The sequence below is a fragment of the Panulirus ornatus genome, chromosome 63 (genome assembly GCF_036320965.1).
Source record: "Panulirus ornatus isolate Po-2019 chromosome 63, ASM3632096v1, whole genome shotgun sequence".
Taxonomy (NCBI): domain Eukaryota; kingdom Metazoa; phylum Arthropoda; class Malacostraca; order Decapoda; family Palinuridae; genus Panulirus; species Panulirus ornatus.
Window position 1 is genome coordinate 28,037,774 of NC_092286.1, and position 17,657 is coordinate 28,055,430.

General features: G+C 40.5%; 1 protein-coding gene across 2 annotated transcripts in view; it reads left to right on the forward strand.

Moving 5' to 3' along the window:
* The window catches only part of LOC139746035 (RAB6A-GEF complex partner protein 2), a 56,071-nt gene extending 38,446 nt beyond the window's left edge, over positions 1 to 17,625 (forward strand). The window contains exons 9-10 of one of the 2 annotated variants that reach the window (XM_071656847.1): positions 6,322 to 6,497; positions 17,425 to 17,625. In XM_071656847.1, coding sequence (XP_071512948.1) covers positions 6,322 to 6,497; positions 17,425 to 17,490 — 242 coding nt within the window. In that variant the 3' untranslated portion in view covers positions 17,491 to 17,625. Of the gene's footprint in view, positions 1 to 6,321; positions 7,398 to 17,424 lie in introns of those variants that run through there. The other variant, XM_071656848.1, reaches the window with a different exon arrangement.
* Positions 17,626 to 17,657: the final 32 nt, after the last annotated feature.

A 17,657-nucleotide genomic window follows, 5' to 3' on the forward strand; every position in this document is an offset into this window, starting at 1 on the left:
CAGTCTTACTAATGATGAATTTCAGGAATTGGCACAGCAATGCATCCAGAGTAAGGCTGACAACTCTGATACAGGAGAGCCAGAGAGAAACTTTACCTTGGTATTCTTCAGCGACAGCATCGCCAAGATGACGGAAATCATGAACCAGCTTGCTGAGAATAACTCAGACTAGGAGCACAGCAGCAAGGCAAAGACAAGTGTTCTCAACATGATATCCATTACAGAGAATTGCCCTGTGAGAGAAAACTCAAGGAAAGGCAGTCAACCTTAGATGCCTTCTTCAAGAAAGGGCCAAATATGAGAAGAAGCCAAAGCCTAGCCCCTCATCCTAGGTGTACCCTTTCCCCACCTGTATGGTCTCTCACTGGTAATGTGACATTATACTGCTTTACAACAGTGTCTAGCAGTGTTACCAAAGAATTGATAGATTCATCACCTTCTCATTAGTTGCACCCATCCCTACTTTATGCTGAATCACTTTATGCAATTTTGCTATTCCGTGAGGAACCTACTTCTACCAGTCCCTTTTAATGCAGTCAAAATTTGCTACTATGCAGGCTTGTGTGTTAGAAACTTCATTTTCACTATATTGGATTTCTCTTTGTGCAAAGTTTTCGCAGAATATAGCCCCTACAAAAAGCAAGGGATGGAGGTACAGGTGCACCACTGATTTTTCAGCTCTCTTGGTTCCAAATCCTTTGCCGGACCAACCGTGGTCCTGTAATAATAATTCATTAACACACTTCTAACCCACTAATTATGCATCTCCCATGCTACCTGACATGCTACCTCCATCACTCTGACGCTGTTGAAACCATTCCATCATCACTCGATCATGCTCAGTACTCTTACCACTTCCATAGTTTTTATAATCATCATTTGCTTCTTGGAATTGCTGTCTCCATAGAATTTCAGAATTTTCTCCCTTTGCTTCTTTATATCATAAACAGTGGATGAACCAATACTGTAGACGTCACACAGCTTACGCACCGAAACACCACGGTCCATTTTTTTCAACAGTTCTACTTTATTTTGGATTGATATGGACTGGTGTTCATGTTTGACACCATGACTCTAAGCTAAATAAGCTAAGAATCTCACAGAATTGCAATATCACCACTAATAAGTGTAGTGTAAAGATTGTAAATAAGTGCACCCTACACACAATGCCACTGTGGCCGCCCAGTAAACTAGTCTGGTGGCCGCAGTAATTTCAAGTTCCCTCAAGTAATTCTGTCTGGACTAAAGGAGGTGCTGAACCATCAGTTGCCAGAAATTCGGTGGTGTACCAGTACCACAGTCTCCCTCACCACCACAACCATCATCACCACCTCCTCTATTATGACCACCTAAGTCATACTCTCAGCAATGCAGAAATGTATTAGCTTCAGCCAGAGTAGAGCTATATGATATCCACTGCCTCCTTTCTCCCTCCCATTCACTGTGTCTCACTGACATGTTGCCTCTCTCACTTATTCTAACACAATCGCCATTAATCGAATGACTGTCATTTTTTTTTTTTTTTTTTATACTTTGTCGCTGTCTCCCGCGTTTGCGAGGTAGCGCAAGGAAACAGACGAAAGAAATGGCCCAACCCCCCCCCATACACATGTATATACATACGTCCACACACGCAAATATACATACCTACACAGCTTTCCATGGTTTACCCCAGACGCTTCACATGCCTTGATTCAATCCACTGACAGCACGTCAACCCTGGTATACCACATCGCTCCAATTCACTCTATTCCTTGCCCTCCTTTCACCCTCCTGCATGTTCAGGCCCTGATCACACAAAATCTTTTTCACTCCATCTTTCCACCTCCAATTTGGTCTCCCTCTTCTCCTTGCTCCCTCCACCTCCGACACATATATCCTCTTGGTCAATCTTTCCTCACTCATCCTCTCCATGTGCCCAAACCACTTCAAAACACCCTCTTCTGCTCTCTCAACCACGCTCTTTTTATTTCCACACATCTCTCTTACCCTTACGTTACTCACTCGATCAAACCACCTCACACCACACATTGTCCTCAAACATCTCATTTCCAGCACATCCATCCTCCTGCGCACAACTCTATCCATAGCCCACGCCTCGCAACCATACAACATTGTTGGAACCACTATTCCTTCAAACATACCCATTTTTGCTTTCCGAGATAATGTTCTCGACTTCCACACATTCTTCAAGGCACCCAGAATTTTCGCCCCCTCCCCCACCCTATGATCCACTTCCGCTTCCATGGTTCCATCCGCTGCCAGATCCACTCCCAGATATCTAAAACACTTCACTTCCTCCAGTTTTTCTCCATTCAAACTCACCTCCCAATTGACTTGACCCTCAACCCTACTGTACCTAATAACCTTGCTCTTATTCACATTTACTCTTAACTTTCTTCTTCCACACACTTTACCAAACTCAGTCACCAGCTTCTGCAGTTTCTCACATGAGTCAGCCACCAGCGCTGTATCATCAGCGAACAACAACTGACTCACTTCCCAAGCTCTCTCATCCCCAACAGACTTCATACTTGCCCCTCTTTCCAAAACTCTTGCATTTACCTCCCTAACAACCCCATCCATAAACAAATTAAACAACCATGGAGACATCACACACCCCTGCCGCAAACCTACATTCACTGAGAACCAATCACTTTCCTCTCTTCCTACACGTACACATGCCTTACATCCTCGATAAAAACTTTTCACTGCTTCTAACAACTTTCCTCCCACACCATATATTCTTAATACCTTCCACAGAGCATCTCTATCAACTCTATCATATGCCTTCTCCAGATCCATAAATGCTACATACAAATCCATTTGCTTTTCTAAGTATTTCTCACATACATTCTTCAAAGCAAACACCTGATCCACACATCCTCTACCACTTCTGAAACCACACTGCTCTTCCCCAATCTGATGCTCTGTACATGCCTTCACCCTCTCAATCAATTTTTTTTATTTTTTTTTATTATACTTTGTCGCTGTCTCCCGCGTTTGCGAGGTAGCGCAAGGAAACAGACGAAAGAAATGGCCCAACCCACCCCCCATACACATGTATATACATACGTCCACACACGCAAATATACATACCTACACAGCTTTCCATGGTTTACCCCAGACGCTTCACATGCCTTGATTCAATCCACTGACAGCACGTCAACCCCGGTATACCACATCGCTCCAATTCACTCTATTCCTTGCCCTCCTTTCACCCTCCTGCATGCTCAGGCCCCGATCACACAAAATCTTTTTCACTCCATCTTTCCACCTCCAATTTGGTCTCCCTCTTCTCCTTGTTCCCTCCACCTCCGACACATATATCCTCTTGGTCAATCTTTCCTCACTCATCCTCTCCATGTGCCCAAACCACTTCAAAACACCCTCTTCTGCTCTCTCAACCACGCTCTTTTTATTTCCACACATCTCTCTTACCCTTACGTTACTCACTCAATCAAACCACCTCACACCACACATTGTCCTCAAACATCTCATTTCCAGCACATCCATCCTCCTGTGCACAACTCTATCCATAGCCCACGCCTCGCAACCATACAACATTGTTGGAACCACTATTCCTTCAAACATACCCATTTTTGCTTTCCGAGATAATGTTCTCGACTTCCACACATTCTTCAAGGCCCCCAGGATTTTCGCCCCCTCCCCCACCCTATGATCCACTTCCGCTTCCATGGTTCCATCCGCTGCCAGATCCACTCCCAGATATCTAAAACACTTCACTTCCTCCAGTTTTTCTCCATTCAAACTCACCTCCCAATTGACTTGACCCTCAACCCTACTGTACCTAATAACCTTGCTCTTATTCACATTTACTCTTAACTTTCTTCTTCCACACACTTTTCCAAACTCAGTCACCAGCTTCTGCAGTTTCTCACATGAATCAGCCACCAGCGCTGTATCATCAGCGAACAACAACTGACTCACTTCCCAAGCTCTCTCATCCCCAACAGACTTCATACTTGCCCCTCTTTCCAAAACTCTTGCATTTACCTCCCTAACAACCCCATCCATAAACAAATTAAACAACCATGGAGACATCACACACCCCTGCCGCAAACCTACATTCACTGAGAACCAATCACTTTCCTCTCTTCCTACACGTACACATGCCTTACATCCTCGATAAAAACTTTTCACTGCTTCTAACAACTTTCCTCCCACACCATATATTCTTAATACCTTCCACAGAGCATCTCTATCAACTCTATCATATGCCTTCTCCAGATCCATAAATGCTACATACAAATCCATTTGCTTTTCTAAGTATTTCTCACATACATTCTTCAAAGCAAACACCTGATCCACACATCCTCTACCACTTCTGAAACCACACTGCTCTTCCCCAATCTGATGCTCTGTACATGCCTTCACCCTCTCAATCAATACCCTCCCATATAATTTACCAGGAATACTCAACAAACTTATACCTCTGTAATTTGAGCACTCACTCTTATCCCCTTTGCCTTTGTACAATGGCACTATGCACGCATTCCGCCAATCCTCAGGCACCTCACCATGAGTCATACATACATTAAATAACCTTACCAACCAGTCAACAATACAGTCACCCCCTTTTTTAATAAATTCCACTGCAATACCATCCAAACCTGCTGCCTTGCCAGCTTTCATCTTCCGCAAAGCTTTCACTACCTCTTCTCTGTTTACCAAATCATTTTCCCTAACCCTCTCACTTTGCACACCACCTCGACCAAAACACCCTATATCTGCCACTCTATCATCAAACACATTCAACAAACCTTCAAAATACTCACTCCATCTCCTTCTCACATCACCACTACTTGTTATCACCTCCCCACTTGCGCCCTTCACCGAAGTTCCCATTTGCTCCCTTGTCTTACGCACTTTATTTACCTCCTTCCAGAACATCTTTTTATTCTCCCTAAAATTTAATGATACTCTCTCACCCCAACTCTCATTTGCCCTTTTTTTCACCTCTTGCACCTTTCTCTTGACCTCCTGTCTCTTTCTTTTATACACCTCCCACTCAATTGCATTTTTTCCCTGCAAAAATCGTCCAAATGCCTCTCTCTTCTCTTTCACTAATACTCTTACTTCTTCATCCCACCACTCACTACCCTTTCTAATCAACCCACCTCCCACTCTTCTCATGCCACAAGCATCTTTTGCGCAATCCATCACTGATTCCCTAAATACATCCCATTCCTCCCCTACTCCCCTTACTTCCATTGTTCTCACCTTTTTCCATTCTGTACTCAGTCTCTCCTGGTACTTCCTCACACAGGTCTCCTTCTCAAGCTCACTTACTCTCACCACCCTCTTCACCCCAACATTCACTCTTCTTTTCTGAAAACCCATACAAATCTTCACCTTTGCCTCCATATAATTTACCAGGAATACTCAACAAACTTATACCTCTGTAATTTGAGCACTCACTCTTATCCCCTTTACCTTTGTACAATGGCACTATGCACGCATTCCGCCAATATAATAATAATGTACATTGTTTATTTGTAATTCATTAATCAATAGAGATCCAGAATTGTAAAAATCTGTGTTTATCGTTACCTGTAACCCTCATATTCAATAATTAATACTTCTCATAGGTATAAACTTATCCCTGGGGACTGGGGAGAAAGAATACTTCCCATGTATTCCCTGCGTGTTGTAGAAGGCGACTAAAAGGGGAGGGAGCGGGGGGCTGGAAATCCTCCCCTCTCGTTTTTTAATTTTCCAAAAGAAGGAGCAGAGAAGGGGGCCAAGTGAGGATTTCCTTCAAAGGCTCAGTTCTCTGTTCTTAACACTACCTCACTAATGCGGGAAATGGCGAATAGTGTGAAAGAAAAAGAAACATATAAACTAACATCAGAAACACATCTCCATACATGCAATTGTATAATGAACCCATAGAGAGCTGTTTCACTTAGCACTTCATTTTCCAGGAACATTTCCTGAGCGCTAATTGGGATATTATTGTATACAAAGATGGATGGGTAGTTTTCATAGTTTTAGACAGACAGGGTAAAAGATTATGGTTAATGAAGAAAGAGTGGATACAATGTATAAAATGTATGTGTGTATCTTTGATTATGAAGGTGTTGGAATTTCTGCTTCGCCTTCTTTATCCACATGTAGGAATACTACTGTTGGTCTTTTTTTTAATGTGAAGTGTTTAGATATAAACAGCTACAATAATTGCAAAACTGAGATAGCATGGGGGTACACATTCCTCATATGGCTTATCATTTAATAAATTCATATTCCCAAATCTAAATATAATAATAACTGATTTATCCAATTTTCTATCTTTCACAGTCAGTTTGCAGTGGCATCTACATTTCGAGTTCGTAACAAGTAGGAATGAAGTTAAAGGACCATCCCTTCCTAGTAATGAAAAGGAACAAGTAGAATGGCGAGCACCAAGCACGATAGACATTGAGACCATGATCTGGGACCTTCCAATCACAATTCTCCCCACAACGCCAAGCCAGGTTGCCCAAGCACTCTGTATGCCTGCTCAGCACACCCTTCTTCTATAATTCATATTTATCAGAAAAGAATCTTTGTCAGTAATTCAAATGTTATTATATTTTTATGTTTAGAGGTTTAATTGATTACATCAGGTACAGTTAAAGTTTGTATGAAAATTCATTTGAACAGGATTTCATGTTTCTCTTTGCTTTCATACGTATGTTCTATAAGTTATCATTCATATTAGTAGATTTGAGTCTTTACTGGTTCCAGTGATATATTTCCAGTCATTAAAAGTATCTGACTATATATTTAGTATACTACTTTTTGTTTTGAATGACAGAACTATAAAAAAAATTCTGTGGGTATTCAAGATACTTCTTGTATATGAAGCAGAAAGGCTTCCAGAGTTTAACCTAAGAAAAATTTACTCAACATCAATCTAAATTAAACAGTTATATGACTTGTATATTTATATACATGTAGAACTGTGCACATCTTCATAAAAACATCCCCACACACAAACACACACACACACACACACACACACATGTAAAGATTATGAGGAAAGTGATTACATCACCTTCCCAGAGGTGCTTGACTCAGTTCAAATTTGGTCTGACACATGGCTTATGAAGTTTAACTCGAGTAAATGTACAGAAATGAGGATGGGTCGTGGTGAAAGAAGGCCTCGATACAATAGTCATCTAGTAGGAAGTAAACTGCAGGAATTTGCAAGTGAGAAAGATTTGAGAGTTGACATCATCCCTAACCTGTCACAAGAGTCCAATCTTTGAAGAATGGTGAAGATCTGTCTGTTAGCATATATTAGAAATGCATTCAAGTATATGGATTCACATCTTATGCTAACACTAAAATATGCTTTTCAAGTTTGGTCACAAACCAATAGAAACAAAAAAGAGCTATTAGGGAAATGCCAGATGAGATCAGTAAAGATGGTGCTACAATTAAGACAGCCAAGCTACAAGGAAAGGCATGAGGCCTTAAACTCGCCAACCCTGAAAGAGAGAAGATTGAGATGACCTAATGACATTCTTCAAGTTTTTGAAACAAATTGATGATGTTGATAGGGAACAGTACTTTGAAAAATGTAGGGATTGAACAACCAGAGGACATGACAAAAAAGATCAAATAACTTGTGAAAGATCTGATAAGTACCTTTTTAGCATAAAAGTGGTGGATAATGGAATAAAGTGAAAGAACAGATGATTAATGCAGACAGCATATAGAAACTTAAAAAGTTGTTTGAATAGCAGAGAATGTGTAAGAGATTGGATTTCATGAGCGTAAAATGCCCTCCCTGTATGGTACATTTAGGTAATTTGGCAATTTCTGTAAAACCTCATCAACTAAAAGGAAATGGAGGGAAAGATGGATTTAATTCTTCACGAACTCAGATACTTGCTTAAAAAAATAGCTGTGTGAAGAGGAAATTTATAATGTATTATCATTCCTTGGGATAAAGGAGAAAGAATACTCCTTGCTTGCTGTAGAAGGTTACTATGAGAGGTGGGAGTAGTTGGTTGAAAAATCCTCCCGTACTGTATTATCACTTTTTATCAGTGGGATCAGAGGAAGGAAGTATAGATCTGTTCGTTGAAGCCCAGTTTTCTGCTCCTCACACTACCTTGCTGAGGCAAGAAGGTATGAAAATAAAATATGCCTTATTACCATGGCATAAGAAACAGCCAAGGAAAACATGGAAAGGTTTGTGGGACCTGGTTTTGGATAGGGGGCAGTGGCTTCACTGTGTAACAAATGACAGCTAGAGAGTGGATGAGTGAATGAGGCTTTGTCAGAACCTGGTGCTTCCTCGTTCATGTTGGGAAACACTAAACAATTATGGGAAAACAAATTACCATACATCAAATGTGAACACCCTATATACATAAGACTTATGTAAAACAGATTTAATTGGAATAAATCTCAGCTCCATGAGACACTACAAGCTCTGCCCATGGTGTCTTGATACTCTGTAACTGGCTTCTTACATCAGAAGTACACCAGAAGGTTGTATAGCACCCTATGCTCAGTACTGGAGCAAGGGGCATTAGGGAGATGAGAGAAGGATGAAGTATGTCAGTGAGATGTTAAAACAGGGCAGCCTGGGGACTTTTCTACCATGGTCACCCTCTCAAGGGGTAGTTCCAAGGGGAATGAGAGTCAGCTGTTGTTTGCAGATAACATGGCTCTGGTGGCAGACTCGAAATAGAAACTGAAGAAGCTGGTGTCTGAGTCTGGGATACTGTGTACAAGGAGGAAGATGTGGATAAATGTGAATAAAAGTAAGACTTTGAGATTTTGGAGGGTGGTGGCAACAGTCTGGCTCAAGCGTTAGTTTGAATATAGAGAACCTGAAGGAAATGGAGTTTTATTAGCTTAGAGTGGACATGGCAACAAATGGACTTATGGGAGCTGAACTGAACCATAGAGTGGTTTAGAGGACACTGAGGAATGTGTGGAAAGAGATGTCACCTGTGAGGGTAAAGATGAGTGTGTTTGATAGAGTGGTCACAACAGTTCTATATAAAAGTGACTCATGGACCTAAATACAAAAGATTGGATGCAGGTGGATGTGTTGGAAATCAAATGTTTAGGACAATATGTGGAACAAAGAGGGTTTGATTGTGCAAGGAGTGATATATTGAGGGAGAGGTGTGGTAGTAAGAAAAGAGAACTGAATAGAGTGAGCTGAAGTAGTTTAAACATATGGAGAAAATGAGTGAAGAGAGACAAACAAAGAGAATATATATGTTAGAAAGGGAGGGGGCAAGGGGTAGGGGGCTGGCAGAGAGGTAATGGAAGGGTAGAGGAAAAGACTTTGAGTTATCGGGCTTAAACATGCCGAAGGGATAGCAGACGTGCATGGGATAGAAGGAATTGGAAAAATGTGGTATACAGAGGGCAACATCCTGTCACTGGGTCAAACCAGGACATATGAGGTAGTTAAGGAACCAAAGAAAGGTCTTTGGGGCTTAATCCTGGAAGAGGGGGTTCTAGTTTTGGTGCATGATACATGACAGCTACAGTGCATGTAAGCAAACAAGGCCATTTCTTTGTTCTTGGTAAAGCCTTAACCAATGTGGGAAAGGAAATAATTTTTTTTATACTTGTTCTCAGTTTCCCACATTAGTGAGGTAGCACCAGGGAAATGAAGAAAGGCTGCATTTGCTCACATTCATTCTCTAGCTGTCATGCGCAATTCACTGAAACCACAGCCCCCTATCCATAACCAGGCCCCATAGAGCTTTCCGTGATTTTCCCTTGTCACTTCACATACCCTGGTTCAGTCTGTTGACAAAATGTCACCCCCTTCATACCACACTGTTCCAATTCACTCTATCCTGTGCACACCTTTCATCCTCCTGCATGTTCAGGCCTTAATCACTCAAAATCTTTTTCACCATATTCTTCCATCTCCAATTTAGTCTATCACTCTCCTTGTCCACTCCACTTCTGGTACATATATCCTCACTGTCAATCTCTCTTTAATCATTCTCTCCCTATGTCCAAACCATTACAGCACGACCTCTTTAGCTATCTCAAAACCACACTCTTTTTACTACCACATGTCTCTCACCCTTTTATTACTTAATCAAATAACCGTATACCACATATTGTTCTCACACATTTCATTTTAAACACATCCACCCTCCTCTGCACATCCTCATTTATACCCAAATGCCTTGCATCCATACAGTATTGCTGGAACTACTATACCTTCAAACATACCCAATTTTGCCCTCCCAGATGTGAACCTTTCTTGCCACAAATTCTTCAATGTTCCCAAAGCATTTGCCCCCCCCTCACCCACCTGATGACTCACTTCCATGATTCCATTCACTGCCATGTCAACTCCCAGGTATCGAAAACACTTTCTTTATTCTAGATTTTCTCTGTTCAAACTAACGCCCCAACTAACCTCTCCCTCTGCCCTGCTGAACCAAATAACCTTGCTTTTATTCACATTTACTTTCAAGTTTCTCCTTTCACATGCCCTCTCATATCCATTCACATATTTCTACAGCTTCTCACTCAAAGCTGCCACTAGTGCTGTGTCATCAGAAAACAAAATCTGATTTGCTTTCCAGGTCCCTTCACCCCTTACAAACTGCATACTCACCTCTTTCTCCAAGACCCTTGCATTTACCTCCCCTACCAACCTTTCCATGTTAACAAATTAAACAGTTATGGTGATATCACATACCCCTGCCACAGACCAACCATCAACTGGAAACACTCAAATATGAAAAAATATATTTTCATCATTATATTCTAAAGAATATATGGTGTGGGAAGTAAGCTGCTAAAAGCAGAAAAGTTTTTATCAAGGGTGTGGTTGCTTAATTTGTTTACAGATGGGGTGGTGAGGGAGGTAAATGCAAAAATCTTGAAGAGAGAGGCAAGTATGTAGTCTGTTGGGGAGGAAAGGGCCTGGGAAGTGCATCATTTGTTGTTCGCTGAGGATATAGCACTGGTGGTTGATTCGAGTGAGAAACTGCAGAAGCTGGTGACTGAGTATGGAAGAGTGAGTGAAAGGAGAAAGTTGAGAGTAAATGTGAATAAGAGCAAGGTTATTAGGTTCAGTGGGGTTGAGGGACAAATTAGTTGGGACATAAGATTTGAATGGATAAAAATTGGAAGAGGTGAAGTGTTTTAGATATCTGGGAGTGGACTTGTCAGCAAATGGAATCATGGAAGCGGAAGTGAGTCATAGGGTGGGGCAGGGGATGAAGGTTCTGAGAGTGATCAAAAATGTGTAGAGAACGTTATCTTAGTAGGCAAAAATTAATATGCTTGAAGGAATAGTAGTTTCAACAATATTATATGGTTACAAGGCATGGTCTATACAAAGCGATACATGGGGGAGGGTGGATGTGTTGGAAATGAAATGTGTGAGGACAATATGTGGAACTAGGTGATTTGCTCAAATAAGTAAAGAAAGGGTAAGAGAGATGTGTGCAAATTAAAAGAGTGCGGGTGAAAGAGTAGAAGAGGGTATGTTGAAATGGTTTGGATATGTGGAGAGAATGAGTAAGGAAAGGTTGACAAAGAGGACATATGTGTCAGAAGTGGATGGAACAAGGAGAATCGGGACACCAAACTGGAGATGGAAGGATGGAGTGAAAAGGATTTTGAGCAATCAGGGCCTGAACATGTAGGAGGGTGAAAGGTGTGCACAGAATAGAGTGAACTGGAAGGATGTGTAATACTGGGGTTGGTGTGCTGTCAATGGATTGAACGAGGGTATATGAAACATCCCGGGTAAACTAAGGAAATGTCTGTGGGGCCTTGATGTGGATAGGGAGTTGTGGTTTCAGTGCATTACACATAATAGGTAGAGAATGAGTTAGAAAGGATGTGGCCTTTTGTGTTTACTTCCTAGCGTTACCTTGCTGATGTGGGGAGTGGTGATCGGGTGTGGGGGAAGAGAAGACAATGTACATGTTATCTTTATTCTTTTCCTTCATGCATTTATGCTATTTTCTGTGTGGCAAGGTGGCACTGGGAATGGAAGAAGATGAACAAGTATGAATGTGTACATATGTATATGAATGTGCATGTATATGTATTATCCCTGGGGATAAGGGAGATAGAATACTGCCCACATATTCTCTGCATGGGACCAGGGGTCTGAAAATCCTCCTCTCCTGTTTTACTTTTCCAAAAGAAGGAATATATTCTTTACGCTACCTCACTAACACGGGAAATGGCGAATTCGTTTGAAAATGAAAAAAATTGTTGTATGTTTGTATGTATATATGTATATGTACATGTATGTGCATATGTGTATATATTTATTATTTATATTTATTTTGCTTTGTCGCTGTCTCCCGCGTTTGCGAGGTAGTGCAAGGAAACAGACGAAAGAAATGGCCCAACCCACCCCCATACACATGTACATACATACACGTCCACACACGCAAATATACATACCTATACATCTCAATGTACACATATATATACACACACAGACACATACATATATACCCATGCACACAATTCAAAATATCTGCCTTTATTCATTCCCATCGCCACCTCGCCACACATGGAATACCATCCCCCTCCCCCCTCATGCGTGCGAGGTAGCGCTAGGAAAAGACAAAAAAGGCCCCATTCGTTCACACTCAGTCTCTAGCTGTCATGCAATAATGCCCGAAACCACAGCTGCCTTTCCACATCCAGGCCCCACACAACTTTCCATGGTTTACCCCAGACGCTTCACATGCCCTGATTCAATCCACTGACAGCACATCAACCCCGGTATACCACATCGATCCAATTCACCCTATTTCTTGCCTGCCTTTCACCCTCCTGCATGTTCAGGCCCCGATCACTCAAAATCTTTTTCACTCCATCTTTCCACCTCCAATTTGGTCTCCCACTTCTCGTTCCCTCCACCTCCGACACATATATCCTCTTGGTCAATCTTTCCTCACTCATTCTCTCCATGTGCCCAAACCATTTCAAAACACCCTCTTCTGCTCTCTCAACCACACTCTTTTTATTTCCACACATCTCTCTTACCCTTACATTACTTACTCGATCAAACCACCTCACACCACACATTGTCCTCAAACATCTCATTTCCAGCACATCCACCCTCCTGCGCACAACTCTATCCATAGCCCATGCCTCGCAACCATACAACATTGTTGGAACCACTGTTCCTTCAAACATACCCATTTTTGCTTTCCGAGATAATGTTCTCGACTTCCACACATTCTTCAAGGCTCCCAGAATTTTCGCCCCCTCCCCCACCCTATGATCCACTTCTGCTTCCATGGTTCCATCCACTGCCAGATCCACTCCCAGATATCTAAAACGCTTTACTTCCTCCAGTTTTTCTCCATTCAAACTTACCTCCCAATTGACTTGACCCTCAACCCTACTGTACCTAATAACCTTGCTCTTATTCACATTTACTCTTAACTTTCTTCTTTCACACACTTTACCAAACTCAGTCACCAGCTTCTGCAGTTTCTCACATGAATCAGCCACCAGCGCTGTATCATCAGCGAACAACAACTGACTCACTTCCCAAGCTCTCTCATCCCCAACAGACTTCATACTTGCCCCTCTTTCCAAAACTCTTGCATTCACCTCCCTAACAACCCCATCCATAAACAAATTAAACAACCATGGAGACATCACACACCCCTGCCGCAAACCTACATTCACTGAGAACCAATCACTTTCCTCTCTTCCTACACGTACACATGCCTTACATCCTCGATAAAAACTTTTCACTGCTTCTAACAACTTGCCTCCCACACCATATATTCTTAATACCTTCCACAGAGCATCTCTATCAACTCTATCATATGCCTTCTCCAGATCCATAAATGCTACATACAAATCCATTTGCTTTTCTAAGTATTTCTCACATACATTCTTCAAAGCAAACACCTGATCCACACATCCTCTACCACTTCTGAAACCACACTGCTCTTCCCCAATCTGATGCTCTGTACATGCCTTCACCCTCTCAATCAATACCCTCCCATATAATTTACCAGGAATACTCAACAAACTTATTGGTATAATACTTATTGGTATTATTATTATCATTATTATTATTATTTCCTTTTCCTTAGCAATTGTTAACTTTCTTGAAAAAGCAAGGTAGCACCAGGAATAGATGAAGAAAAGGTCTCATTCACTTACATCCAGCCTTTGGGTGTCTTGAGTAACGTGCTGAAACCACGGACCTCTATCTACAACTAGGTCCCATGGACCAGTCTGTGGCTTTCCCTGACCGTTTTATTTGCCCTAGTTTAGTTCAATTGACTGCACTTCACTCCCTGTATACCAGATGTATAGATGAAAGCATCTGTTTAAACAGTTTATATTAAACCTTTGCCATTGTTCTATGTTTTGGTTCTACAAAATACTTTTCTGAAATTTTCATTAATTCTAAATGTGTTTATTCTGTTTTGTTAATTTTTACAGAAAAACGGCTCTGAGCCTTGGGTGATTCACTGGTCTACCCTTTTGCTCATAATGCAGCATTGTATTGCTGCTAATAATTTTTATTTCCACTTTTGTCAATGCTTTGATTTATGACTTTTGTAGACTTTTTTCATGGTTTCTCGGAGCTAATATTCTTTGCACTGGCACTCAAGAATAGTACCTATCAGGAAATACCTACAACAAGAGTTTGCCCAAGGCAGGGAGAGCAATTATTTTTAATCCTAGAGTTCTCTGTTTAGGAATGGGTTATATTCTGGGACCATGTTCAAAAGATGAATAATTCAGTTTAGGAATGGGTTATATTCCTGGACCCTGTTCCAAAGATGAATGATTCAAAAGTTGGAAAATATAAAGAAAATATAATTTACAAATAGTTAAGAGTAAATACCTACACCTGCTTGTGATAATGTAGTAAATCTTGTATTCTGAAATAAAAATAAAACATCAAAGTAAGCAAAATATAATGAAGACATGAGTAGATTCTTGGTTTATAAATATGCCCATCAAAGAAGGAATTATTTGGTATTTTTTTAAGCTTGTTCATACGAACAGGCATTTGTAGGTTGAACATTTGAAAGTTAGGGACTTACAGTTTTTGTTGTAGTTGTACATTTATTGTTATTATTTATTATCATTATCATTATTATTATTATTATTATTGTTTCTATGATAGAATCCTGGTGTTACTCAGGACCTTTCCTAAGGCTTTCACAACCCAAGACTGCACTGCTTCCAGTAGCAGGGAAATTTAGACTCCTCTGAAGTGAAAAGTCCTTTGATGAGACCATAATCCCAATGATACAGCTTCGCCAAAGGTGACTTTTCCCTTCCCAGACAGTGTAACCTCTGACAAGCAGAGCCCAGTAACACCGTCATAGTCTCATCATCTTATAACAGAAAATCATAACAGATTTTACAGCATTAAAAACTGTATTCCTATCTGGCTCTATTTAGAGAGATGATTATCAAAAAGAAGTTTTATTTGGAATATGTAACTGTGATTAAGATTAGCATTTCATTATGTATATTGTTGCAATAGGAGTTATACCTCCTTCTCTTGTAATATCAGCATATCTGGTCCACAGATCTTTCCTACAGAAGATATCAACACAAAATTTGAAATTTAAATGCATACTACAGTAAGGTGACTGTGACCTTTGACGTTAAAGTCAAAATGACTGTCATATTAATGGAGTTAGTCACTACAGCCCATAACTTGTTTACAAGCAAAGATATCATCAGTGTGTTATCTGGCATATGTGTAAGTACTGTCATGTAGAAGTATGTCGCATACCATATTGACGTCACTGTGACCTTGAGTTTCAAGATCAAGTCCAAATTATTATCAGTTTTACGGAGTAAGAATCTCGTGAAGAAAAAATTTACTAAAATTTTACATAAAACTTGAAACATCTGTCTACTGTGTGAAATATTTGTTTGTATATCTTTAAGTCATTGGGTTCTTGGATCTCATGAACCTGTTTTATGAAGGTTCTGTCCCAGCCATAATTTTTATACCACATGCATACCTTGATTAGCTTCCCAGATGCAGTCCTTATCACCAATCACTGATCAAAATGAGGACTAAACAAGACAATTATAACATGGCTCTAGTGGAGCTACATACAGACTATACCTGCGCTCAGCTCTTAAGTGATATGTGAGAACTTCATTGGGATATTAGTAATAACATAAATGATGATTGTGCATACATAATACATGTTTTAAAACAAAACAAAATAAATCATTTCTAATATGAAAAAATCAAAACATATACATTATGGTAAAGTAAGGGACAGTACTCACCAGTGCACTTGGTCAGATCATAGTAAGATAACCCCTGTCTGTATGCCTTATTACCTGCATTTTTCACATCCAAACCATTGCTTTTCCTGGAATGCTTGCTCTCATTACCAAAACTATCACCGGCAAGCCTTTTTCTAGACATTATGGGTTTCTTGCCCACACAAAAGTCTGCAAAGAACAAGAAATAAATCCTCCATGGTGCTGTAAACACAAATGTGAGGAAACTCATCTTACCCCTCCCCCTTTTTTTTCATATTTGTTTGCTGTTTCCTGCATTAGCAATGTGACACCAAAAAGACAAAGAAAGACCGCATTTGCTCACAGCCATTCTCTAAAGTTGTCATCATGCTTTTTCACATATAAACTATTACTTTTCCATGAATGCTTACCCACATTACCAACAATAATACCCACAGGCCTTTTCCCAGACATTGTGGGTCTCTTGTGCTAAAGAAGGTAGGCATAAACATGATGAATAAATCCACCCCAAAGCTGTAAACAAATGAGGCACTTCCTACTGCCTGCATTACAAGAGTAATACCTACTTGCCCTTATCTTTTACTTCTGGGTCCCTTACACACACAATTGTAAGCAAAAATATAATACAAAACTGATCACACAGCAGAAAACATGGCCACTAGGGGTGCACTCAATATTGGCAGCCTGAGGCACTGATTGGCTGAACACTAATCAACACATGGTCTTTCCACTCGTAAGTGCATGGCTCAGATTAAAGAAGAGACATATATGTCACTTGCTCATGTGCAAGACTTTTGAAGTTGGACTGCTTCAGTTTTTTTTTTTTTTTTAGGAGAAAATGTTAAACAAAGCAGCAGTAACTAAGGTATGCCTGTAATATAAATATTAACATGAGACTTGGACCATATATACTGTCAGGTGAAGAATGTGTTATGTACTACAGCGAGGTCACTGTTACTTTGGGTTTCAAGGTCAAATATTGTGAAATCCAGAAAATACCACTATGAGACTTGGATGATTTATACATTGTTATGTGAAAGTAGTTATGCACCATGCTGAGGTCACTGTACTTGGGTTTCAAGATCACGGGCAAATAATTATCAGTTTTAACAAAATAGCCTCTCTCACCTGTAATTCTACATGATAACTCTAGGACCCCTTTTCCAGAAGCCCCTACAGCTCGAAGGCTGCACTACACTCAGTAGCAGGGACGGATGGACTCCTGTGACGTGAGAAGTTCTTTGGTGAGAGTGTTCCCTGTTCTATCAATTGATGATGTGGCAACCTGACCAAAGATGATTTCTCACTCACAGTGAAACCCCCAAGCAAGTGGAGTCCAGTAACATTAAACACTGTCCTTTGAGATATAATTTCTTTAATTTCAGTAGAAGAAACACAAT